At 38.6% G+C, this 27,253-nt stretch overlaps 2 protein-coding genes across 2 annotated transcripts; both read right to left on the bottom strand.

Moving 5' to 3' along the window:
* Nucleotides 1-270: 270 nt before the first annotated feature.
* Nucleotides 271-12,046, bottom strand: LOC127642441 (histone H4 transcription factor-like). The gene is given in 11 exon segments (XM_052125060.1): nt 271-2,326; nt 2,836-2,960; nt 3,490-3,628; nt 4,161-4,281; nt 5,264-5,341; nt 8,638-8,790; nt 9,388-9,487; nt 9,721-9,922; nt 9,924-9,939; nt 11,120-11,330; nt 12,000-12,046. Coding segments are annotated over 10 exon segments (1,452 nt in total). The 5' UTR covers nt 11,286-11,330; nt 12,000-12,046; the 3' UTR covers nt 271-1,974.
* A 1,575-nt stretch (nt 12,047-13,621) lies between these two features.
* dpagt1 (dolichyl-phosphate (UDP-N-acetylglucosamine) N-acetylglucosaminephosphotransferase 1 (GlcNAc-1-P transferase)) lies at nt 13,622-16,527 on the bottom strand. The gene is made up of 5 exons (XM_052123803.1): nt 16,521-16,527; nt 15,975-16,053; nt 15,545-15,733; nt 15,168-15,255; nt 13,622-13,816 (listed from the first exon to the last, which is right to left on the bottom strand). Exons 1-5 carry the CDS (start codon nt 16,525-16,527, stop codon nt 13,622-13,624), a joined length of 558 nt encoding a protein of 185 aa, XP_051979763.1.
* Nucleotides 16,528-27,253: the final 10,726 nt, after the last annotated feature.

Raw genomic sequence — 27,253 nt, 5'->3', positions numbered from 1 at the left:
GTTTCTTCTTGTAGAGTTGTGTGCTTCTTGAAGATTAAAGTGTGGTTGAGATCAGTAGTGCATGTAATTACCCACAAATCTGAGAAAAGCGTTTAAAAAATGACCTCTGACTACTGCAGTAATGCATCTAACTGCCTAAATCAGCACAACCTGCCTGCTGACTCCTGCCCTAAGAGATTCAAACAAAGAGTACTTACAAGTACTGTTGTCACACACAGGACCTCTTAAGAACAAAGTGGATTAACCCCCAAACACTCGCTTTTTCCTCACACAAGCTTTAATTTAAACATTGTATAGGCATATATTTATATAAAAATTTGTAAAAACACATGTAATATATCCGGTTTTTAAATTGATTCAATTTGAGAAAAACAAAAGAGGATTACAACATTCTGAGATTACTGCCATTGTTTAATACAAATCGAATTGGGTCATTCATGTGAGTTAGGTCGCATTGAATTCTTCCTTCTCCATTAAAGAAATGTTCCAGGTTCAATTCAAGTGAAGCTCAATCGACAGCATCTGTGGAATAATGTTGATTACCACAAAAATTTATTTCAAACAAGAAAAAATTTAGATTACAGTGAGGCACATACAATGGAAGTGAATGTGGCCAATTTTTTGAGGAATTAAAAACAGAAAGCTAATAATTTTATTAAAGCACTTTCAATAATTCTTCCGTTAAAACTTGTGTATTATTTGAGCTGTAAAGTTGTTTAAATTGCCATTTCTACAGTCATTTTAGCTTTTGTTGACTTTAAATCGTCATGGTAACGAATTTGTAAAATTGGCTATAACTTTACACATAAAATGTTAGTAAGTGATTTTATCACACTAAAATCATGTTTAAATGCATATTGTTTATGTCTTGTAGCTATACTTTTGAAATAGTATTTTAATGTTCAAAAATCGGCCCCATTCAATATTGTAAGTGCATCACGGGAAACAATATTTTTTTAAAAGAGTGACGAGTCAAAATTCATTTTCATGGTGATCAACATTATGCCACAAATGCAGTCGATTGAGCTTAAATTGTATTGAACCCGGAATATTCCTTTAAATGTTTAAGAGTCAATGACAAACAACAAAAGTCTTCTATTAGAGACATCTTCCTGGACACCAAAACTAAATTTAAAACAAAAATCTATTTTAAAACAACTTTTTAATTTGATAGAATAGATCAGAAAGTTTCCATAGTAAAGAACCTTTCAGCAGAACAGAACCTGAATGTACAGTACATGTTAGATTAAAGTGACCCATAAACTAGTATCAATTTGAAAAATAAATCAAACAGGAGTCCTTCCAAATTAACTTCAAAACAAGAGCAAATAGCCTTACTACATAAAACTATACACTGTAAAGAGTCATCCTCTGAGTTTGAAACTTATCCACTCTTCACTAAAGGGGTGGTCACACTACACTTCTGTGCAGTGGAGAAAATTTCAAGTTTGGTGAACTCTGACCTGCAAATGTGGACGACAAGAAGAGTGATTGAAACTGGTGACGAACAGTAGATTGAAAAGTCACACATTGACCTCTTGGCTCAATTCAAAGAAAACGTTTTTTAAAAGATGCATGTTGTTTTAATATATTATTATTTGATATTTAATTATTAAAACTAGAAGCCCTCGGGTGACATAATATCCTGGTCCGTTGCGATGTCCAAAACAATTTAGCATCCTCGAAGCCTAGTGTGACTGCGGCTTATGACTAAACCAGGAGAGTCAAAGAAAGCTGATTAAATTGTTCAGTGTGATTAAACACATTTCCTCTCTCTCTCTCTCTCTCTCTCTCTCTCTAATACACACACAAACACATATATGGCTCAAACTCATTCACATCACCAGTGCCAACTGGATCTCAATCTGTTAGTTTCATAGTAATGTGAATCACAGAGTTTGGCATACCCTAACCCCTTTTTATTGACTGATATACAGTAGCGGTCTCAGGGATTTCCAGTAATCAGAGGCGGAGTTAGACCACCTCCATGCCCAACTTTTGAGTGGTGTCTTGCAGTTGACACATCACTGACTCCTCCCTCGTAGAGTCTGTCTCTGATGAGGTTCCTGTCAATACCAGGAACACACTTTCTCCATTTCCCTGTGTCCTACAGTCCTCTGCAACCTGCTTTCTCATCCCTGCCTTTCCACACATGGTGGCGATGGGCTCCACTTCCTCCAGTTCTTCACCTGGCTGGATGTCCTGTGGGGTGGACTCACTACTGTCCCCCTCCCCCTGCTTCTCCCGCATCAGCTGCTCTGTCAGCTCCACACTCTCATAACGGATCAGCTGCAGTCGCATGAACCCGTCTTCATGTTCTTTATATCTGAAAGTGCAGGTACAATGGAATTTATTATTAGTTTGGTTGAGGATATCAACCATGAAAACAAACCTAAATGAAGACAAACACTCCATATGAGGAAGTCCGATGCACATTGCACATCAAAATTAACTAGACCTTTCTGAAACCAAAAGCTTCAATCTGATTTGGCTTCAGAAGATAATGCATTTAACCAGTCATCTGGAGTCATCTGCAGTACTTTTATGTTGCCCTTTTGGACTTTGGAACTTGAAAATTTGGCATTCAGTTACATTGTATGGACCAAGAGAGCTGAGATATTCTTCTAAAAAGAATTCTTCTTAGTTTGTGCTCTGCATACACAACTGGGATAGCATGAGGGTGAGTTAACGATGAGAGAATTTTCATCTTTGGGAGAACTAACCCTTTAAATGGGCTTTTCTTGGACAGAATAAGTTGCCAAGTAGACCAGACATTATTTCTATAGTCAAAAGTCTGGGTATGTGAGAGCAGAACAAGGGAGGAAGTCTTCAAACCTAAATCTGGGGTGTCCTGAGGGCCATTTGAACTGATGTTTCTTGCGTAGGTGGGCAGTGAGATTGTTTCCCCGGGTGAAGCACTGCTCACACACGTGACACTTATAGCGAGGGGTGTAATCTCCCTTAATAACAATGCAAAACAGAACATTAACTTTTTTAACTACTATAAAGTCATGAGCGGAATTTGAATCACTGTACATTTGCAATGTACATTTTATTAGCTTTAGTGATGCACACACTTGCTAACACTGAAATTTCATAATGTTATATATTTGTTGTGTATGCATTGTGCTACTGCCTGTATGAAGGTACATCTGAATGGATCTTTTCACATTATATTATTTTATAGCTCAAAAATTATCATTACAACAATCATATTCTTCAATGAAAGTTACATTTGCCCTTTTACATTTTAACAAACAATACCATTAATCTGTTGGTCTAAGCAAACTATCTGCTTACAGTAAAGTTTTTGCATAACATATTTTGTAATTCAGTTGTATTTTCTGTATGACTTAGCCTCACCTCTTGTTTTAAGAGCTGTAATTATTTGACTACCTTAGCTAATTTTCTAATGTAATGTGTCGTCCTTTTCTGATTTGCTGAGCATGTGTAGATATGAATGTGGTTGGAGTTTTCTGATTGGCTCACCTCATGAATGCATTTGTAGTGGTTCTTGATTGAGTAAAGGGAGCGTGTGGAGTAGTTACAGTCAGAGAAGTCACATCGATAAGCTGGCTCACTGCTGTGTGTGTCTAAATGCTTCCGCAAGTCTATCAGGTTTTTACAGCTGAGAACCACACCCACACAAAAACACAAATTACATTCTAAACAAAGTGTCTTAAATGCTAACACCTGTAACTGCATAGCAAGCTGTCAGATTATAAATATTATCCTCCAGCATAAACAAATCACAGCCATTGGTAATTAAAGTAACAGCTAAACAAAAAAAATTATAATTCTCACATAATTTACTCGCCCTTGTAACTCCAGCATGATCGCAACAAGGAGATTATGGATTAGGGGTTACATTTTGGTCAGCTTTTCACCCAAAACTACTGATTGGTCATTTATGGATTAAATCAATAAAGTTCCTTTATGCTGCCTTCATTGCCTTTTTGTAGCTTGAAAGATTTGGACTAAATTAACCCAATAAAAAAACCTCATATCACCATAAAAATATCTTTGTTTGTGTTCCGCAGAAGAAAGCCATCCATGTTTGTGATGGCGTTATAGTCAGTAAACGATGAGAGGATTATAATTTTTTGGGTGAACTATTGTTTTAAGTGCTTACTGCATTTTTTGTAAGAAACAGGTCTCACTTGTACTCGCAGTAGTCACAGCTGTAGGGCTTCTCATTGGAATGTCGAAACTTGATGTGGTTTCTCAGTGAGGAAGGTGATGGACAGGTCATATCACACAGTGGACATTTATAATGGTTGACTTTGAACAGAGAAACACATAATTATAACATACAGGTCACACCTTAATGAGTTTTAAGACAAAAGTAGGATGTTAGTCTTAATAATAGACTATAATTTTTAGAACTTACATAGTGGTCACTGTGACTGAGATGCATAATGTATGGAAGAGCTATAGATAAGACATAACTCAATTTAAATTATTTGATTTGTTCTAATACATTGTTTTCTCTGTAGTCACCATCGTGTATTGGCATGGCTTGTGTATTTAAAGATATTGAGGGAAGGTCAATATTCATGGTCACAGCATAATTATTAAAAAAATATCTATGTAATAACTTTACAACTGTTTGATTGTGAGCTAAAATGTAGTGGTAGATAAATACCAGCAAAACTATGAGCATATTAACTGCGTGCATATTAATTAGCCCCTAGCGACGGTTTAGTTCTAAGATAAAAGATTATTTAATGTTTGTAATTTAGGTATTCCAACAATCATAAATCAAAGAAGAATTATATTGTACCATTATTGTGAGGTGAAAATGAGGATCAACACTGCCAATGTCACTCAGTGACCATTTGTAAGTTTCTTCAGAAAATATGAATTTTCCAGCAGGGGGACTGGGTAGCTCAGCGATTATTGATGCTGATTACCACCCCTGGAGTTGCAAGTTCGAATGGTTGGGGCTGGTCAAAGGTGGAGATTGATAGTAAAACAGGACTGAAATATTGATTTCTCACCCAAATATATCATATTGCTTCTGAACATATGGATTAAACCACTGGAGACACATGGACTACTTTTATGCCTCCTTTATGTCTTTTTTGGACTTTCTGAGTTCTGGTCACCATTCACTTGCAATGGGAGGACCAAAAGTGCAGAAATATTCTTCTAAAAATCTTTGTGTTCTTCTGAAGAGAGAAAAACATAAACATCTGGTATGCTGTGAGGGTGAGTAAATTGTTTTGATAATCTATACCATTAACATATAAAAGACCCATACCATGGTTCCTCATGTGGTCTCTCAGTAGCCTCTCTGTGGCAAAATGTTTTGAGCAGTGAGAACATTGAAACCTTTGACCTACACACACAAAGAAATATACATATTATGGGTCCATCCATATTTATCAGTGTAATCACATTTTATATAATTTAAGACTGTTCATAATAAAAATAAAAAAATCCACTAGTTAGAATGGGGCGAGTAAAAGAAAGACTATAACAATCTACAGAGAAGTAAATACATGCAAAGGTTTACAATTTCTCTGTTATTGCTGGTTCTGCTGTACGTAAACCCTTCCCTAGTCATGGGTGCTTTAGATACACTGCTTCATGAAGCTTCAAAACCTTAATGAATCATTTGTTTCACACCAATGCTTCGGAGCGCGTATCAAAATGGCCAAGTCACGTGATTTTTGCAAACGAGGGTTCATACATAATAGGCTGCGTTACACTTCACTATTAACATCCACTCACTAACTCCCCTAAACACTTCCCCTCAGGGGAATCCCCGCCACCATTTTGGAAGTCCATTCCACTTCGTTCAGTGAGCGAGGGAAGTTTCTGTTTCTGTTGATCCTCAACCTCTCGATTTTGACAGAGGGAACAAGTATACTCTGTTGAACACATCAGGCAGCTGCATATCTCATAATGCAACTCGATTGTGATGTGACAGCATATCCTGCTTCATCAACCCCACCCACACACAACTCTAATGCATGATGGAATTGAAGTTAGGTCAATTAAGCAGTTTACAAAAGTTATAGGGAGATTTAACAGCATAATACTTGTAGTAACCTTAAACTATCTGTTTGTCACACAGTTATAACCTACGTGTTCATTGTTATGTTACCATTTTCATTTTTGTAAACCTTAATCCTATCTAACAAATAATTCTAATATAAAAAAAAATGAAACATGCGAGATCTATACATAGGCCTTTGAAATTACAACAAAATTTTACCTGAATCAGTGGTTGCATCAATCTGGTGTAAAAATCACTCAATAATAGACATTTTTCACATTCCAGGTTTTGGAACACCGAAGTAAACATTTACAGGGTAAATTTCGACAGCAGGGAATGGGAGATCACAGCAAATATTATTTTCGCTTACCCATTTGCTCCAAGACCAAAAGAAAAAATCCACTATTTTGAATGACTTTCCAGAAGACGAAAACAATAGAGAGCGGTGGATTAATACAGTAATATGGGAGAAGAAGCCACATCTACTGTCACAATAACAATAGAAACCCCCCAGCAGCTGTGGTAATTCAGTTTTTAAAACTCATTCCAGGGTAATAACACAAAGCATAATTTTATAAATATACTCTCAATATTTACATTTTTTTATAATAAAAATAAAATGGAAGATTTACTGATAAATAAGGCGAAAACACCTCATTACAGTCTGTGAAAAAGGTCTATTCCACATATTGACATCAGCCTTCAACGTGCTCCAAGTGATCAAGTGTTTAGGGTGTTCCAGTTAAACCCACTGCACAAGTTCCACCAGCAGTAGACACTTGCGCAACGTAAGCAATGACATACATTACTGTTCAAAGGTTTAGGGTCACTTACTCATTCTTTATTTTTAAAAAAATATATAATTCTTCACATTTTAGAATAGTAAAGTCAGTACATAAATGTAAATATGGGAATTAAGTTGTGACTAAAAAAATCCAAAATAAATCAAAACGGTGTTATATTTTAGCATCTTCAAAGTGGCCACACTTTGAATAGATTTTGCAGACATGTATTCTTGGCATTTTCTCAACCAACCTGGGATGCTTTTTAAACAGTATTGAAGGAGTTCCCATCCATGTTCAGCACTATATTGGCTGATTTCTTAATTATTCTGTCCAAGTCATCAATTTAAGAAAAAAATAAAATACAATTTAAATAAAATTTTAGTTTTGAAATTCAATTAATATGGTGGCACAATTATAATATTTGTCTACAAAAATTATTTCAAATATTTAAGCATCCGCCTTCAGATCAAAAGATTTTTAAGATCGTGAGAAACTTTTCAAGCAAGTGACGCCAAACTTTTGAACGGTAGTGTACATCCAAGTCTGTGAGACAAAGGGAAGTTAGCAAGGGAAGGGCATACAAATTTGAAGTGGTACACAGCCACACTGTTTCAAAACAGTGTCGTGGTTATGCTAGGGTTGCTGATCAGAACCTACAGTGAAACCCTGGGGCTGTCTTTCGTTTGGAAGGATGCGTCCTCTGGAGGTCGTTTAATTTGTTTGTTTTTTATTGGTAATGCAAAAAATTTTAACAATTGTATAAAATGTAAGTGCATATACATAAAAGTCATTGACAATAGATACAAAAATAAGAAAAAGAAAGATAAAAAAAAAATAAACGAGATGATGTATGCAGCTAACAAATGCGACCTCCGGAGGACGCAGCCTTCCAGACGAGACACAGCTCCTGAATCAGTGCTAAATCACAATGAGCTTTATTGCCAAGTGTTCTCACATACACAAGGAATTTTTTGGTGATAGGAGAAACAAGTGATCACAGAACATTACAGTGAGTCACAGAATAAATGCAGGCTGTAACTGATCTCGAGTCAATTCAGCAATAACTAAGGTTTATAAAATCAGACTGATTCAAACATCAGTTGCTGATTTTAATTGTAATTTTAATTTTCCCGTCTATCATCTTGATTTGTGTTCCCAAAGAGAGGGAAAAAAATCTATATGTTGTGTTTATGAGAAAGAAATAACATTTTATGATATTTAAAGAGAAATTGTCTTTGTCTTTGATTATTGTACTTGATAACACGCACTATCTTCCTTTTTTGTAGTGGTTAACACTAGCTAAATAACCTAAAGCAATAGGACGAGTAAGTTTGAGTTCCCACCCCGAAGGAGTGTAACTTATTACCATAATGTTTAGTTTATTAATCTGTCAAAGCATAAATATTTGTAAAAAAGATTTATACAAAACAAAGTGTTATTTTAGAATAAACATTTAAAATATATATGATGTATAAAATCATTTTAAAACAGCAATTATAAAAAATCCAACTTATATATGAAGGTCTACATATTATCCAAATATTCACATCTGTTTATTTCAGGATATTGTAGACAACTATGAAAAATATATGACAAAAACAGGGCAGTAAATAATTTCCAATGTATTGTGTCACAGCTGCTTTTAACTCGAGTCTCTCATTGCATTTACACACCTGTTACCAGCAGATATACTCAGTGTGCGGTGTTTCAAGCACTTCTAAACAGCGAATCATTTTCCGAAGCAATGGGTTCAATTTACTGGAAGTTTCGGAAAGCTTCGTTTCTGCCATCACTACCATCCCCACCCCTGCTGCTGCCCTTGCAGAGCTCAAACACAACCCCACTCACCTTCTATGGAGGTCTGTCGTCGAATGTGGTCGAAGAACTTTGTGTTGTTGGCAAACATTCCTCCGCAGGTCGGACATGCCACCAGCTTTTCCTGCGCGTGACTACACATGTGCTCTCGCAACTTAAACCTGCCCTTGAAAGATTCCTCACAATCTATAAAGGCAAAAGGAAAGTTAAATAGAATGTCTTCTCAGAAGTTTTGTAATCTGTTCAGTCATGATGAGCAGTCTAAACCGATCACATTTGACATAGAAGATGCTCAATGTCTATGCCATTAGAGTTTCCTTTAATAGGCAGAATAATCATGGCTCCCAAAAAACTTGATATCAGATGCAGTAAAGCTGAACAGTTCCTGAGTAACTTTCTGATCTAAATTAACCTGATAGTGTTAACATTCGTAAAGCAGGCTCATGGAGTGAAATGAAAGACACAAAGTAAATATATAATCATGTTTCACTGACTTCCTAAACAACTGATATAACAGTATTAGCCTCTCTGTTGCACGCACCAACTCTGGAGCACTCCAGTGACTGTACAAGTGTACATCCTTTTAAATACACAGTATGTCAAAATTACATTCAGTTCTTTAGGAGTGAACCTTTGAAGAATGGAAAAGTGGGGAAAAAAATACTTAGTTCACATAAATCTGTACTTAAAGAAAGAATAACAGATATTCATGTTCTTCCTTCAGCTCACAATTATCATAATTGCAACTCTTTAATGCATAATGTTAGGACAGTCATTTCTTACCTTTCCAGCCACAAAACAACACACTCTCTTCTTTGGCCTCAAGACAGTGGGCATGCATCTCCACATGTCTGAAGAACCACTCTGGATTACCCATAGACATCTGAACACAAAAAACACTTATCAGCGGAGTACTTTATTTCTTTGTAAATACAGACAACTAAAGTATTGACAAAATTCAGACAATAATAGAAGAATTTGACTTTTTTTTATCCCACATCCTCAGTTCCTCACAAAAACACACCTATGATTTTAACCCCTGATTTGACTTTACGATCTACTAAAAAGGAGCATCCTTTCCCACAACCTCCTGACACAACAAAAATGTCACCATACCTCACAGTGCTCCCAAAGACAGAGGAAGTTCTCTTGGACCTCAGGCAAGATGTTGCAGGTATGGACACCGACCGAGCAGGTGCCCATGTCGCTGTGACCCTTGAGTATAGCAACTCCCCACTGCTTCAACTTGGTGTGGTAACAATGGAAGAACATGTGTCTAAGCAGCTCCCCATCACCTTCCACTGAGCAGAAGCCACAGACAGTTATGCTCCTCTTCTGTAAAACATGCAGGCAGACATGAAATAACTGTTTTCCCTACAACGGCACTAACATCCAGTATTGGAGAACTTTCTCAGTAAACCAAAACATCTCTGTTTTGCTTTCTGCATAGCTTTCACATTATTTATTGCATCAATTGTGAGAAAAGAGGCTTGCACACGTTGTGCTCTATATGTGATATTTAATAAATAAACATGTAGGCTAGTTGTTGCCATTGTAACCCTGAGAGGTATGTGAGCCTCTTTTCTTATAGCTAATGCCATTTTATTTGGTGAGCATGCGTTCAAACAAACATTATTTATTGCACACAGCCATAAGACTGAGCATTTATTAAAAGCACATCTTAGGAATGTCCTTTTTTTCTCAAGAAGTGTTGGGAATCTGGATTATTACAGCAAATTTGAAAAATGTAAACTAGGTCTTTTAAAAACACATTCTCTGATTCATCAAGAAATAGTATTCACAGAAGTGACAAAGTGGTACTTTTGTCTTTTCCTGTAGCAAAGAATTTTAAACACTGCTTTTAGTACCGTTTTCATTTCATGAATTAGGATGGAGTTAGCTATAACATTTGTAATTATTGTAAATTTATGCATTAAAGTTTGAAGCTGTCCCTATCCTGTCACCCTATCTCAATCCTTAATTTTTGTGCATAACTAAAAACACTCTAGTAGGAAATTGTTTTTATATATATATATATATATATATATATATATATATATATATATATATATATACATCACACATACACAGTATCTCACAAAAGTGAGTACACCCCTCACATTTTTGTGAATATTTGATTATATCTCTTCATGTGACAACACTGAAAAAATGACACTTTGCTACAATGTAAAGTAGTGAGTGTACAGCTTGTATAACAGTGTAAATTTGCTGTCCCCTCAAAATAACTCAACACACAGCCATTAATGTCTAAACCGCTGGCAACAAAGGTGAGTACACCCCTTAGTGAAAATGTCCAAATAGTAAGAATAGTGTGAAAGCTTCACATAAACAATGTCTCCGCCAGACATGGAGGCAACTGAAATTCGTCTTCCACCACCCCGACTGAGGCGAGTCACTACGTCACCATGAGGATTTGGTGCACACTGGAAATTGGGCATTCCAAATAAAAAGCTATTTATTCAATGTAGTCATATTTATGGTGTGCTAGACATACCTGGTAAATCCGAGCTCTCACTTTCTACAGTAGCTTTATAATGTTTCTCTATGTGCTGACAGAACTCCTGCATCTTTTCAAACATCTCCTGACATGAGCCCCACTCGCATGCCAGTTCCAGCAGCAGCTCCTCTCTAAGTGGGGCACGTTTGCAAGGGGAGGGCATTATGCACCACTGAATGTAAAGCACAATGTGTGGACCTCCAGAGATCTAAAAGTAGACAGTAAAGTGACATGTGAGATGTGTCATGACAACAAATAAAAACAACAAAACTGGCTAATCTGCTGAAGATATCAAGTATTTAACAATAATGGTTAAGCACTTGCTTAAAAGACACCAGAGCTGTACTAATTTTTAATCAATAAACCTTTAATCTAATCCTTGTTACCAGGGTTGGAAGCAACCTTATTAATTTTATAATTAAATATTCACTCTATTTTATGTTTAGTTTTTTATTTAGGCTTTTTTTCCCCTTTAAAAATAAATACATAAATAAACAAATCTAGAACTATAACCTTTTTTTAATTAAAAAAAAATAATAATAATTAAAATCCCTATACAAATTAATTAATAACTGTCAGCTTCCGTTTCTAACAGCAATAAGCAACAACCTTTCACAATAAATGAATAGCGCCAAAATAAGTAACTCATATAACAAGCAAACTCCTTAATAAACAAAAGCACTACCTATGACCACATTATAGTCAAAGTTATTAACCTAAATAAGAAATAGCTGTTTAAATAACTTAATGCACTGCCTCCGTTTTGTTGATTGGTCACATTTTGGTGGTTACGGGATAAGCATAGTTGAAGTTTTTTTTATGGTTTTTTTTTATGGAACAAATCAAGTGTTGTTAAAACGTTTAATAAACTACTCACCTTTTGCTACTACTTCATACATATCCTTATTTCATCGCACGAAAATTTCAACCAATCAGAAATCAACAATGCGCCGTCGCTTTCAAATCTCAACCAATCAAATTACACCTACGTGGTACATCGAAATTACCATTCCGCCGGGCATAGAAACTTATTCAAATGTTCCGCCACTCGATTTACAGTACTCACTTGATTTTAAAAAACAATGTGTGTGTGTGTGTGTATAATATATCTATCTATATATATATATATATATATATATATATATATATATATATATATATATCATTATTTTTTGATCTCATCAAGGACCGTCAGTATTATTCACAGAGGAAAGATAGATTCACACAGTTAACATCAATATTATTTTCACCATACCCTTATTTTATGTTGATTAGGACAGTACAAACATTTTTGTCACACACGAAAAAAACTTAAAGGGATAGTTAACCCAAAAAAGAAAATGATCTATGACTTTCTTCACCCATCTGGGATCACACATCTGGGATGACAGGAGGGTGAGTAAATCATGACAGAATTGTCATTTTTGGGTGAACTATCCCTTTAAAAGGCATCATCCTGTTGTCACAACACATCAGTATCTGTTAAAATACCAGTACAATTAAAAACATTTATTAACAACATTATTCATGTTGGTTATGTTTGATTACAGGTCTGGATACTGAAGCAGAGTGTTACACACACATAATATTTTCCAACACTTCCCTTTACCGCCCCAGAGTACAGTGTGGTCCATTGTCACATTGCTTTATTTAAATGAGTCAAAGGCATATTGTATCTGACAGAAAAAAATATATAAATGCATATATCAAGTAATCTTTCAATAATTACAATCTCAAAAATGACCTCTACTGCTTAAAATATACCTGAATCAAACCATTTCACATAACCACATTGCCAAAATAGAGGCTGTTTTTTTCAGGTCACCCCAGACTGCCAGAATTACACAGAGGCAAATACATGTTGTATATAATCTACAGAATTTTCATGTCCCAATGAGAATTATGGGCATATGTGTAGACTATCCCTTTGCATGCACATGTATCCTTTAGTCAGTCGAATGTGGTTTCATCCAAATGGAAGCAGCAGTCTGTGAAGTCTCTCAGGATTTTACAAACAGAACATTTCAGATCTGTCCATACAATGTAAGTGAATAGTGACCAGAACTTCAAAGCTTTGGTTTAATCCATTTAATCAATGTCTTCAGAAGCGATATAATAGGTGTGGGTGAGAAACAGATCAAAATTCACATTCTGAAAGTGAAAGTGGAGATTTATTGTAAAAAAAGGACATCAATATTGATCTGTTTTACACTCACACCTATCATATCGCTTCTGAAGATACAGATTTAACCACTGGAGTTATATGGATTACTTTTATGCTGCCTTTATGTGATTATTTGGAGCTTAAAAGTTCTGGTCACCATTTACTTGCATTGTATGGACCTTCAGAGCTGAAATATTCTTCTTAAAATCTTAGTTTGTGTTCTGTAGAAGACAGAAAGTCATACACATCTGGGATGGCATGAGGGGCGAGTAAAAAATAAGAGAATTTTCATTTTTGGGTTAACTATCCCATTAATGGAACTTATCACAGATACATCACATTACATCTAAACTGATGAAATACATTTGAGGTAGTTCTATAAACAGCATGATTGTAGTCAGAGTTCTCTCATGTGTAGGCCCCAGTAATTTCAGTACCAGGTTGATAAGGGTCATGTTGTTGCACTCAATAAACTCATCATCTCCCTCCAGCCCCCTTTGCACATCTAGAAGATATAACATTTCTGCCACCTGCAGGGCAAAATAGGAAATGCTATTTCATTTTTAAACTTATTCATGTACTGTACATACACAGGTGGCCAAAAGTTTGGAATAATGTACAGATTTTGCTCTTATGGAAAGAAATTGGTACTTTTATTCAACAAAGCGGCATTCAACTGATCACAATGTATAGTCAGGACATTAATAACGTGAAAAATGACCATTACTATTTTATTTTATTTTTTCAAAACTTCTTAAACCACTTCAAAGTGTTCTCATAAAAAAATCCTCCATGTGCAGCAATGACAGCTTTGCAGATCCTTGGCATTCTAGCTGTCAGTTTGTCCAGATACTTAAGTGACATTTCACCCCACGCTTCCTGTAGCACTTGCCATAAATGTCGGACACTTCTCACGAACCTTACAGTATACCTGATCCCTCAAAAGGTGGTTAAGATCCATTTCACTCTGTTCTAATTATCTGTTGTCCAATGTCTGTGATTCTTTTCCCACTCTAACCATTTATTTTTGTTTTTATGTTTCAAAAGTAGCTTTTTCTTTGCAATTCTTCCCATAAGGCCTGCACCTCTGAGTCTTCTCATTACTTTTGTACATGAAATTGGTGTTGAGCGGGTAGAATTCAATGAAGCTGTCAGCTGAGGACATGTGAGGCGTCTATTTTTCAAACTAGAGACTCTGATGTACTTATCCTCTTGTTTAGTTGTACATCTGACCTTCCACATCTCTTTCTGTCCTTGTTAGAGCCAATTCTCCTTTTTCTCTGTACACCTTTGCATGAAATCTTCATGTTTTGGCAATTTCAAACATTGTATAGTCTTCATTCCTCAAAATAATTATTGACTGATGAGTTTCTAGATAAAGTTGTTTCTTTTTGTTGTTGTTGTCATTTTTGACCTAATATTGACCTTAAAACATGCCAGTCTATTGTATACTGTGGCAACTCAAAAACAAACACAAAGACAATGTTAAACTTCATTTAATGAACCAAATATCTTTCAACTGTGTTTGATATGATGGCAAGTTATTTTCTAGTACCAAATGAGCAATTTAGCATGATTACTCAAGGATAAGGTGTTGGAGTGATGGCTGCTGTAAATGGGGCCTGTCTAGATTTGATCCAAAAAAATAATAATTTTCAAATAGTGATGGTGCTGTTTTTTTACATCAGAAATGTCCTGACTATACTTTGTGATCAGTTGAATGCAACTTTGGTGAATAAAAGTACCAATTACCTTCCGTAACAGCAAAATCTGTACATTATTCCAAACTTTTGGCCACCATCGTATACAGGGGTGACCGTGAAAATGCTTTTTCTGGATCAAAATCTTTTGTTGGAATAATGATGATGTATGTGTTTATACCTTCAGAATATGTTGTCCTAATTTGCCTAGGTCCTTCTGTTTGAATTTAGAGTAGCTCATGCCAAGCTTTCCTGTGTCTGACTGTAACCTGCATTAATCCATTTTAGAGGTCAGATGATTTAAATCATATTAGTACTGCATACATTTATAAGAAATTGATAACAATGAACCCATTCCATCTGTCAAATATTTATTAATCAAACATTAGAGAGGCCAGTTCTAAAGACATTAAATGTTCTGATTCAAGAGCATTTTAGATGACTAACCCTTCCTTTATGTTCAGCCCTTAGCTCATACTTTTTAAATTGACCAAATATCAAAATAATCTCATAGTTGTGATAGCATGATATTAAAAAGAAAATTCTGAGCTTATCCACCTTGGAAGGCGATGTCTGGGGCAGGGAATGATGTGAAACAATTGAGGCAGGGAGTAAATAAAGTTGATGACTTGGAGGATGAAGAAAAGCAGCATGGTCTTGCTGAAATGGCCGAGAATCCCAACCACTTCAAACGTCATTCCAGCAAAGTAACACACAGTGTCTCCAACGAACACTGAGGATGGGTACCTGAGAGGGTGTATTGAATGTACATCACTAAAGGCTGCTGATGCCTGCCTTTATTTAATGGTTAAGATCTGTATATGTGGTGTGAGATAACTGTCAAAAGGGTAACTTTTAAATACAAATATGCATAGTATTTGTTGACTTAGTAGTGTTTGGAAAAGTTAAATGTTTTCAAGTCTTGCTTTTAAGCATGTTACACACATTTGCAATAAAAATAAATAAAAATGCATGATTTTAAACAAACCAGTTGTGGTAGAAGAGGGCTAATGTGGTGTAGAAGGGAATCATGAAGTACAAAGAAAAGTCATGGTCCCTGTAGTCTCCTTAAAGAGGAAAGTTCATACAAAATCCATTGAAAAAAAAAAAAAAAAACATCCTGATATGTTAAAGTATATAGCTGCATGCCTATTTACACACTCCAAAAAATGTCAGTGATCTTGAACAAGCATTTAATTATCTTCCTTATTTGAACCACTATAAATTAAAGGGAAAGATCACTCAAAAATTAAAAACACAAATTAAGATTTTAGAAGAATATCTCAGCTCTGTGGCTCCATACAATAAAAGTGAATGGTGAACAGATCTTTGCAGGTCCAAAAAGCATAAAGGAAGCAAAAGACTCCAGTGGCTAAATCCATGTCTTCACAAGCAATGATAAGTGTGGGTAAGAAACACATGCATTTTAAGTCCCAGTTTTTACTATAAAACGGCATTTTCACTTTCACATTCACATTCTTTGTGCAATTTATAGTACAAAGGAATTTAATATTGATCTGTTTCTCACCCACACCTATCATATCGCTTCTGTAGACATCCATTCAACCACTGGAGTCTTCTGGATTACTTGTATAACTTGCCTTTATGTGATTTTTGGACCTAGCTGAAATATTCTTCTAAAAATCTTCACTTAAACGTAGATTTTCTAAAATTGTTATTCATGTCGGTACTAATGATGTCCGGCTTTGACATCGATAATCTTAAAGAGGGGTGTGAACTTGCAAAAAAAATGTCAGACATTGTAATATGCTCTAGCCCCCTCCCAGCTCCTAGTGGATATGAGGTCACTGAATGGCTGGATGTCTGAGTGGTGTCCGGAGAATAGCATAGGATTTATAGACAGTTGGAAGAGTTTTTGGGGTAGACTTGACCCTCTAAAGAGAGATGTACACCATCCCTCCAGGGAAGATGCTGCTCTCCTCTCTAGTAATTTTGCTCATAATCTTAATAGTGATAGTATTTGATTAACTGGGGCCCAGGTCAGGAAGCAGAGAAACTGGTTAATCTGAACGTCTGCTAGCTGCCTTGAGATGTCACACAGGTCACATAAACTACAACACAGACAGGGTTGGGAGGGTTACTTTTTGAAATCCACTACAGATTACAGAATACATGCTGTAAAATGTAATTTGTAACGTATTTAGTTACTTTGGATTACTTCTTCAGCACTGGTAGATTTTTTAACTTGTTTTGACTTTAAAAACTATGTTAGTACAGTAAGACAAAATACACATGTTAAAAATACATTCTCTGAAAAACCTAAATATCGTATGCAGTGTTGTTTCTAAACCAAGATAAATCAAATTGATCTTGTTTTAAGGATTTTTTAATATTTTTTACAAGAAAACACTATAATAATTATCATCAAGAATATGATTTTTGCCCTAATATCAAAGGTCTTACTAGAAAAATGAAATTATGATCTTTTTCCATAATAAAATTATGAGTTTTCTTGATGAATCCAGGATGATTGCAGATCTTGCTGTTCATACAAAATCTTTGTTTAAACACTGGCCCTTAACACTTACTTGGATCACACATTTTTTTTAAACCATGACTTGCATTGCACACAAATAACTAATATTGGCATTATATTCATGCTGTTTAGCCAGAAGTGCACTGACCCCCACAGTGAGCCTGGTATCTCCCAAGGTTGTTCCCTTTACAAAAGGCTTCACTTTGATGTTGCGCTGCTAAGCGCTACGGGGAACAGCTTTCGCTGTGAGCCGAGCTGAAATAATGTGTGGAACACGTCAATGAACATTGACCGGAATTTATAGCCTCGGTTGATGTAATCATTAGATGCACCTGAGGCCAGGCTATAAATGGATACATCACCAGGTGTCGTTAGAAACTCTTTTTTTCAGAGCGATTCTGTTTCTGTGTGTTTCACACACCCTGTCAAAACTTTCTTTCCTCTGTTAGGAGATAGAATCAGTTAGGCAGTGTGCAGTGAATGTTGTTCTATTTTTCTCTTCTGTTTAGAAAATATTATATATATATATTAAAAAAAAAAAAAAAAAAGAGAGAGAATGACTGAAAGCAAACGGTGCGTGTTCCTCTCTTCTCGCTCTATAGCTGAAGACGGCACACATCAGTTTTTGCTGTTTGTTTGGGGGTAAGAGCACGCTGCTCTGGCGTTGCAGCAGGGCGGTCGCGAGCACTGCGATTTGCTTTAACAGGCAGAGTGCGTCGTGCTCGCCTCGCTAGCTTCCGGAGTCAGCACTCACGAAAAGATCGTTCGTGGGGCTGCGTGCATGGATTTGGCTGAGGAGCAAGAGGCGGGTTGATCCCTTTCTCTCACTCTCTCCCCAAACCCAGCTGGTCCTTCACATGATCTCGGCGCGTTCCGACGCTTCTTCGGATCATGAGGTGGATCGCAATTCTCTTCCGCCTCGAGCTTTCCGTCCGCGATAAAAAAATATCACGGAGGAATTGCTCGATGTTGTTACTCGTCGCGGTTGCCAGATTGGACTGGCCACGCGAAAAGAGACCCCAAACGCTCCAAATTAGGGGATAGATTTTATCTTCCAGTCTAAGAAAGGGAACGCCTCATGGGTCCCTTCCTTTCTTTGATAACCTCCATGAAGAGCTTTTTCTCTCATGGAGAACCCCTAAAAAAAAAAATAAAATAATATATATATATATATATATATATATATATATATATATATATATATTTTCTTCCGTGTTCACATACACTCGGCGTCATTATATTCGACTATCGTGGGTGCTGAGGCACGGGGGTATTCAGTGATGCCGCCCGGTCGAAGAGACGGCTTGAGGGCTATCTCTCACCGGGCTCGGCATCATCACTTAAAGCCCTCTCTCCCTCAAAGCCTTGTAGGACAACCTCCACTTTAGTGGGAAGGGCTTATCAAGCAGCAGGTCAGGCTGGTGCTGCTCTGCACACTATGCTGTTTTTCAGGCGTACCAGGCTGACCTCCTGGGCGACCTGAGTGTGGGTTCTGCGCTTGACAAGCAAGCCTCAGACCCACCTCGGTCCTGACTGAAGGGAGGCTCAAAAGCAAGGCGTGGCGAGTCGTGCTCCTCCTCCCAGGGATTGGGGACAGTCTCGCCGCCCTCGCCAGCCCGAAGCAAGACCTCAGGACTATAAATTCTAGTAAGAGAAAACCCTGACGGTCTTGCGCCTAGATTAGGGGTAGCTCCCTCGGGACGGGCGCGTGCTTCACTTCACCCCTCCCGGTACCCCCTCGAAGCCCCTCCATTCCCGCCACCTCTTGGTGTTTCGGGTTGCAGAGGCTTCCGTCAAAATCGGGTGTTTTTCGCTGTTCCTGCATTTTATTCAGGACGCGAAACACCAGACAACCCCTCAACAGGAAGTGTTAAAATATAATACCCATCTCAGAGATCCTGGCAGCGTGGAAACTTCTGCCGGATATATTCTTTTCTGTGGGTCTTATAAGGGCGTCAGGATTTAATTCTCTCGCTGCTTTTCCGTGTTTCAACGGCGTGTTCTCACTACCGTAAACCGGATTTCTTTTTGTTAAAAAACATCTCCTGGTTAAAGGGGCCATGGTATGTGTTCCCCTTCAGAGAGAGAGTTAGGTTATTACACTAAATACTTCCCGTTTCCCATGGAGGGTGAGGGGTGGCGTCTGGCTTAGATCTTAAAGCTTGAACTACCCGTGGATGTTCAAGTCCAAGATGATGCCTGTCAAGGCGGTCAGTGTCTCAAGCCCTACAACTCGTTTGGCTTGTCACCATCGATCTTATGACGCACTTCTATACTTCATTTAGAAGTTCTGCCACAACATGGAAAGTTCCTGAGGTTCACTTCAGAGGCTGAAGTCTTCCAGGGTCAGGTTCTTTCACTCAGCCTAGCCCTTTTTACCGCACATTCACAATGCATGATGTAGCGCTGGCTCCTTGCGACTCCTGGGCATCTGCATTCTGAATTACGTAGGCGACTGGCTGATCCTAAGCGCAGTTCCAGGAACTGGCAGTTCAGCACAGGGACATCGTCTTAGCTCATCTGTTTCTCTGGGGTTGAGGCTCAGCGCCAAGAAAAGCGTCCTCTCTCCCACTCAGAACACTGTCTATCGGGGCATCGTATGGAGTTCAATCTCAATCGCGGGCACAACTGTCTCCCGCTAGGATTGAGTCCATTCAGATCACCCTGAGCAAAGTCAGGCTAGGTCAAGGTTGCACTGTTATCAGTATCAACGATTTCCAGGTCTCAGGGTGAGCAGCGTCCACGGTGATCCCTCTGGACCTTCTGCTCATGAGACCGTTTTTGTTGTGGCCAAAAGCCAGGGGATTTCTTCCAAGGGCCAAAACCCCTGGGCTAAATAGGTTCTAGCGCCTCAGGCTTCGTTCCCTTTCTATGTGGTTCAGACCCCGGTTTTCTGCCTTGGGTCCCACTCTAGGTGCGTCTTGTTGTCGCAGACTGCTAATGACAGACGCCTCCCTGATGGGCGGGTAGCGGCCTTAAGTGGTCGATCCAGCTTAAGGGGATAGGAGGGTCATCAGCTCGGTTGTCACAGTCTCTGTCTCGGGTTGATGGCTGTATTTCTGGCCCTGAAATACCTCCTCCTGAGGCTGCCATGTCTTGGTGCTTGGTGGACAGTACAGCGGTAGCCTCTTACATAAATCTTCAAGGAGACCCATGTTCTTGTCAGCTGTATTTCTGACACGTCGGATTCTCCTTAGGGCCCAGGGTAAGCTCCTGTCACTCAGGTCAGTTATATCCCTGGATGCCCGTTATACTGGGAGCAGATTCACGGTCCAGACAGGAAATACCAACGGGGAGTTAAGAACTCCACCCTAAGGTAGTAGTTGCCCAGAGTTCAGCCAGCAAGGGTTTTTGCCTCTTACTGATAGCACCGGCTGGCCAAACAGGGCTTGGTTCTCGGAGCTAATCTCTTCCCTCGACGGCTCGCCTTGGGCGATTCGAACAGGAAGGATCTTCTATCTCAGGCACAGGGCAATATTTCATCCCTGCCCCAAATTGTGGAATCTTTCATGTTTGGCCCCTAAGGGTACCAACTGAGGGACACAGGGCTCTCTCCTGAGGTTATCGAGACCTTTTTAAATGCCGGGCTTTTTCCACTTGGAACAAGTTTGGGTGAGATCTTAGGGCAGAAGTGGACCTCTTAGCCTCTATGAATAGCGCAATGTCTCCTCTACTTCTCCCTGAAATCACCCAGCCCCCTTGGGTCTGGACGTTAAGACACATACATGACCCAGAATGCGTCTGTATGTGTTTCTCTCCCAGTTTCTCTGCTCCTGGGAGTCTTGGCAATGTTCACCAGCAAGGGTCTTGCCTCCTAATAATGGCTACGCTGGCCGAACAGGATATGTTTCTCGGAGTTAATTCCTCTCCTCGACGGCTCGCCTTGGGCGATTCCGAACAGGGAGGACCTTCTCATCCTTGAGGTCATCGAGAGCATTTCAAGTGCTAGGGCTCCCTCCACTTGGAACTGATCTGGGTAGATTTTACAGGGCAGAAGAGGACCTCTTCGCCTCTGTTGATAGCGCAATGTCTCCTCTACTTCTCCCTGAGTCGCCCAGTCCCCCCCTCCTGCTAAAGTTCTTATTACAGAACCAGCTAACTGCCAGTTTGCTTCAGTTCTGGATTTTCTGTAGAAAGAACTGTCAGCGGGCACTTGCCTCGCCACTGCCAGGCTGTATTTGGCCACTGCGGTTTGCCACGGCTTGGTGGGCGGGGTGCCCTCAAAGAGGCATCCTCATTATTGCCGGGCCTCACAGGTAGCGGTCAAGCTTCAGCCAGTAGGTTTCAGGGCGCACTCTACCAGAGGGCACTCCTCCTCTAAAACCTTGGCTAGAGGTCTCCCTCTGCAGCAAGTTTGTGATGCGGCAGGTTGTCCTCTCCGCACACATTCGTTGGACTTTTTTAGTTTGGATGTTTTGCCACTCCGGGCTCTTATGCCCTTGAGTCGACATCTCAGCTCATACCTGAACAAGATTGTGATGCGGCAGGCTGATCCTCTCCGCTCACATTCATCAGTTTTCATGACAAGTTTGTGTTGCGATAGGGTTCTCTTCGCACACATTCATCGAACTTTATGGGTTAGATGCTTTGCTACTCCGGGCTCTTATGCCCTTGAGTCGACATCTCAGCTCATGCCTGAGCACGTTTGTGATGCGGCAGGCTGGTCCTCTCCGCTCACATTCATCAGTTTTATGACAAGTTTGTGTTGCGATAGGGTTCTCTTCGCACACATTCATCGAACTTTATGGGTTAGATGCTTTGCTACTCCGGACTCTTATGTCCTTGAGTCGACATCCCAGCCCATGCCTAAACAAGTTTGTGATGCGGCAGGTTGTCCTCGCTGCACACATTCATTGGACTTTTTTAGTTTGGATGTTCTGCACTCCGGGCTCTCATGCCCTTGAGTCGACATCTCAGCTCATGCCTGAACAAGTTTGTGATGCGGCAGGCTGGTCCTCTCCGCACACATTCATCAAAATTTAATGGTTTAGATGTTTATGCTACTCCGGGCTCTTATGCCCTTGACCTCTCGCGTTTTTGTGAGTACACTGCACAACCGTAGGGGTCCGGACAGCCCCAAGTGCGGCGGCGTGGGTATTGCGTTCCCCGTAGCGCTTAGCAGCGCAACATCAAAGTGAAGCCTTTTGTAAAGGGAACGTCTCGGGTTACATGTGTAACCCTTGTTCCCTGAAAAAGGCGGAACGAGATGTTACGCTGCTTTGCCGCACTGGGACGTCCCAGGACTGCTCTTCAAAAAGAAGTATCTAACGACACCTGGTGACGTATCCATTTATAGCCTGGCCTCAGGTGCATCTAATGATTACATCAACCGAGGCTATAAATTCCGGTCAATGTTCATTGACGTGTTCCACACATTATTTCAGCTCGGCTCACAGCGAAAGCTGTTCCCCGTAGCGCTTAGCAGCGCAACATCTCGTTCCGCCTTTTTCAGGGAACAAGGGTTACACATGTAACCCGAGACGTTTTTCTTCATTAACCAGTAGAGATACATTGATACCAATTTTTCTCTACCAATCCGATAACTGAAATCTCAGTATCAGGCGATACCCTTCCCGAATCAAACCCAGAGCTGTTTTTTGCATAATCAGTTTAAAATATATTTACATTATTGTGTGGAAAGAATTGGGGGTACTCTTTTATATAGAAAGAAACTCAAACCTCTAACAACACATTATTTCAATATAAATGTATAGCCTATTAAGAAAAACGTTATTGTTAACTAGTCTACTGGATAATGTAGCAGCAAAATTAACAGTAATTCCAGTCTTCAGTAGAAAAGCTAGGTTTCTTTGCATTTTTTTTTTACTTGTATCTGGAACTTAAAGGATTCAAATATCTTTTTATTCAATTTAGTTGTAAGATATTAGTCCAATTTTCATCCACAGCTATTTTTTAGAACCCATTCAACTTAAATATTGTTGTAATTTGAAATTAAATTCTAATAATCCATTATCATTATAATTATTGACTTTTAGAATTTTAAAATACAACTAATATATTTCAGTCATGCATCTTTAACACGAAAACCATCAGGCTTTTATTTTGACGATCGGAATGCTCCAGGAAATCGTTAAGTCTGTATGTAGGCTTCACAGTGGTTTAATTAGCAAATAAAACTTATTTTGGTAAAATGCTCCTCCGGTGCCAATCTAAATGCATATTATAAGTGAACCAAACTATTGAGCATCTACATCTGTCGCCATTGGTGTGTGGATGTGGATGGGTGATTGGGACACAGTGTAAAGCGCTTTGGTAACCTCTAAGGTTAAAAAAAGCGCTATATAAGTGTAGACCATTTACCACCTGAGATGCTGTTTGTGAGTAACACTCACATATGAAAATAGCCGCAACCACTTCACCAGCCTGTGCGTGCTTATATTTGTGTCAACAGAGCAGCGCCATTCACTAACGTGCTGTGTCTTTACTTATTAGACAGCCTTTTGCAATACAGAGCGCTATCGTATGTCTTCTAGTGGCTTTGAATAAAATGCACAAGTCATTTGGACTACTTTATTGGTGCTTTTATGGTTATTATTTTCAGTTTTGGAGATTGACAGAAAGGAATATGACTAACACACAGTATCAGATTTGGATCGGGCACATCGGACCGATACCTGATCTGTCTAAAAACGTCAGTATCGGAGCCAATACCGATCCAGGTATCAGATCGGTGCATCTCTACGAACCAGCGTGTTATGGAGTTTTGTGTTCCTTGCCACAGTTGCCGTTACAGTATAAAGGACAGGCAAGGATGAGGTGGGAATTGACAGAAAAGTCAAAGTAAACTTTAATGTGAAACTCGCCTTAAAACAAACATAAACAGACAAATATGCATGCGTGTGTGTCTCTCTCTCCCTCAAACCAGCATCTCCGGCTGCCATTTGTCTCACTCTCCCGCTAATCAGCTGATTTACACCCTCCTCCTTGTCACACTCCTCCCCGCCCGATTCAGGCTGGGGCGCAGCCGGACTAACCCCCCCACACCCCCATCTCAGGAGGGGAGACGCTGGTCAATAAGAATGATGATTGCGTCGAGAGATTGCCCAAGTCAGCTTTCAGACATCATATTACAATGCATTCAGTACACCAGATGCATGATAAAGCAAAATTTAACACTTACACTTCTTTCTTTGTCGTTTTATTGAGGTCAGTGCCATAGAGGCGTGCAGATATGAAATGATCCTTAAAAGCTGGAATAAGCTTGATTGTAGCAATGCACCCCAGCGCAGAAATGCAACAGTTGATAAGAGGAAGAGCAAGAATAGGAGACATCTTCTTCATGTACTAATTTGATCTATAACTTCTATACTATATAAAAATACTATATGTCTATCTGCAATCTGCATTATATTCATACAGTTTCCTGTCACCAAAGTTCACAACTTTTATGTAGTATATCCACTGTGAAGCTGTCATAAACTGAACAAGTTTCTTTAAGGTTAATTGATCGTTAACCTATACTTCAGATGCAGCTATAGACCTCGTTGCTTCAGAGAACATTAAAAGGTAATCGCGAGTATAAATTACATTAACTTGTTTTTAACCGATCGAACTGTGTGTGTGTGTGTGTGTGTGTGTGTGTGTATGTATGTATACACTGAATCAATGAACGGCAGTTGACAGCTAGATATCTGAGGTCAGATAAGTAACAGACAATCTAAAACAACAACATGCCCAAAAACTTATCAGTCCAGGTTTACAAGTAACTCATCGGCAGCAGCTTTGACGTCCAAACGGGACAGATATGTCAGTTTACATCGCAGGTTTGCCTCTGAGCTTATCATCAAATCCACATCTACTTCCGTCAACATAATCCCCCCGCCTACTGCTTACATTCATACAATTCTGTTACTTTCTCTTCTTACTTTAACTTTTCATATGGCAGACATAACATTTTGAAGTAAAGTTATATAGATACAGCCCTTTAGTGATAAGGTGCGTGTTTGTCAGAGAAATGTATTATTTAAATTTCAGTTGAACCTTTTCAAGTGTAACACAACCAGAATCCAATGAGAAGTAGATTAAAGGTAATATATAATATATTACTTTTGCTATAGCTTAAAATAAACTATTCTATGATGGAAATAAAGATACCATGTTACAGTTTCTGTATACACAAAGTAACAATACACTTGTCCCTACTTTAAAAAACAAAACAAAAAAGAAAGAATATGGGTTATAGTGTGGCACTTACAAAGAAAGTGATTTGGGGCCAATTTGTAAACGTTAAAATACTCACCGTTTCAAGTATTTCAAGACATACAATGTTCGTGTCAACAAGCTTTTTTAGTTTTAACCGAAGCATTAATGTAATGGTTTTATTTTCATTATAAGATGCACATTTCTGCCTTTAAACATATTGGCCCCATTCACTTCCATTATTTGCGCCTCACTGGAACCTCTATTTTTTTTTGTTTAGAAATGTTTAGTACTGATCAGCATTATGTCACTAATGCCGTGGATTGAGCTTAATTTGTGTTTGTTTTGTGCGGGATGATCAATCACCAGACTTCTAGTCCATTGACATGTCATGTTTAGATTTATTTAGTATCTTTCATAGTGGCTTGCTGCCACCACGCACCCTATGCCAATCAATCCCCTCTCCACATGCGCAAACATATACTAGACAGGGTTGCCATTACTCCATAAAACCAGCCACTATCATTACATCTTCCCCTTTTTTTTTTTTTTTTTTAAACATGAAACCCTCCATTACATATAAACATTTAAATCCCAAAGCAAAATACAAACATGATTTGAAACGATTTAAAATATACAATTCTACATATCTGATCAATTCAGTCTCTTGCAACAAGTCTGTCAGGACTATTTCAACTTTCAGCACGTTTCAATAAGTCATTCAGGGCATCTCCGTTCACAAACAGATTTTCTCAACGGTATCTCAGTTTTTTCCGGTTGTTCTGATTCAGCTGATAAATCTTTCAACAGATGTTGACGATCCCTCCTTAACACAACACCACTTGTGGTTTCAACATTATAAGACCTTGGTTGAATTTGTTCAAGTACAATGCCTTTCTGATTCCAAGTATTAGTTTTATCTTTAAATCTGACCTCCTCACCCACACGAAGTTCAGGTAAATGATGAGTTCCTTTATCATAATATATCCTTTGCTTAGCCTTTTGTTGTTCTTTAAATTCTCTGACTTTCTTACTGCCTTCTGTCACGAGAAGATCCTTGGACATAGGTAAATTAGAACAAAGACGTCGTCCCATCAAAAGATATGCTGGCGAGTTTCCACACTCAAGAGGGGTACTACGATAAGCAAGCAGTCCTATATAAAAAATACTTCCATCATAGTTTGCATCAACCTTTTCACAACTCCAACTGATTTTTCCACAAGACCATTAGACTGGGGAAAATATGGACTTGATGTTGTATGTCTGAAGTCCCAGTCTTTTGAAAAACTTTGGAAACTAGCATTAACAAATTGAGGACCATTATCTGTATTCAGTAGGTACTCAATGTCGAGCAAAGATGGATTTCAGGCATGAAATTACATTTTCTGCCGTAGTTGTGCTTAATGCACACACCTCTGGATAAAATGAATAATAATCCGTAACCAAGAGGTCATTTTTTCCATGACATGTGAATATGTCTGCACCTACTTTTTGGTATGGTCTTTCAGGTACCGGATGCGACTTTAGTGGCTCTCTTGGATTATTGAATTGATATCTGGCACATGTCTGACATTTGGACACTTCTATTGTGATGTCCTGATTAATTCCAG

Source organism: Xyrauchen texanus, chromosome 4 (assembly GCF_025860055.1).
Source record: "Xyrauchen texanus isolate HMW12.3.18 chromosome 4, RBS_HiC_50CHRs, whole genome shotgun sequence".
In the NCBI taxonomy this organism is placed as follows: domain Eukaryota; kingdom Metazoa; phylum Chordata; class Actinopteri; order Cypriniformes; family Catostomidae; genus Xyrauchen; species Xyrauchen texanus.
This window is presented reverse-complemented; position numbering and strand designations above follow the sequence as displayed.

Coding starts and splice junctions, on each gene's coding strand:
- dpagt1 (XM_052123803.1), bottom strand. Junction 15,256..15,544: donor CCCAGACATCGCCTTCCAAG/GTGGATAAGCTC, acceptor GGATTAATGCAG/GTTACAGTCAGACACAGGAA. Junction 13,817..15,167: donor TAGGACAACATATTCTGAAG/GTATAAACACAT, acceptor TTTGCCCTGCAG/GTGGCAGAAATGTTATATCT.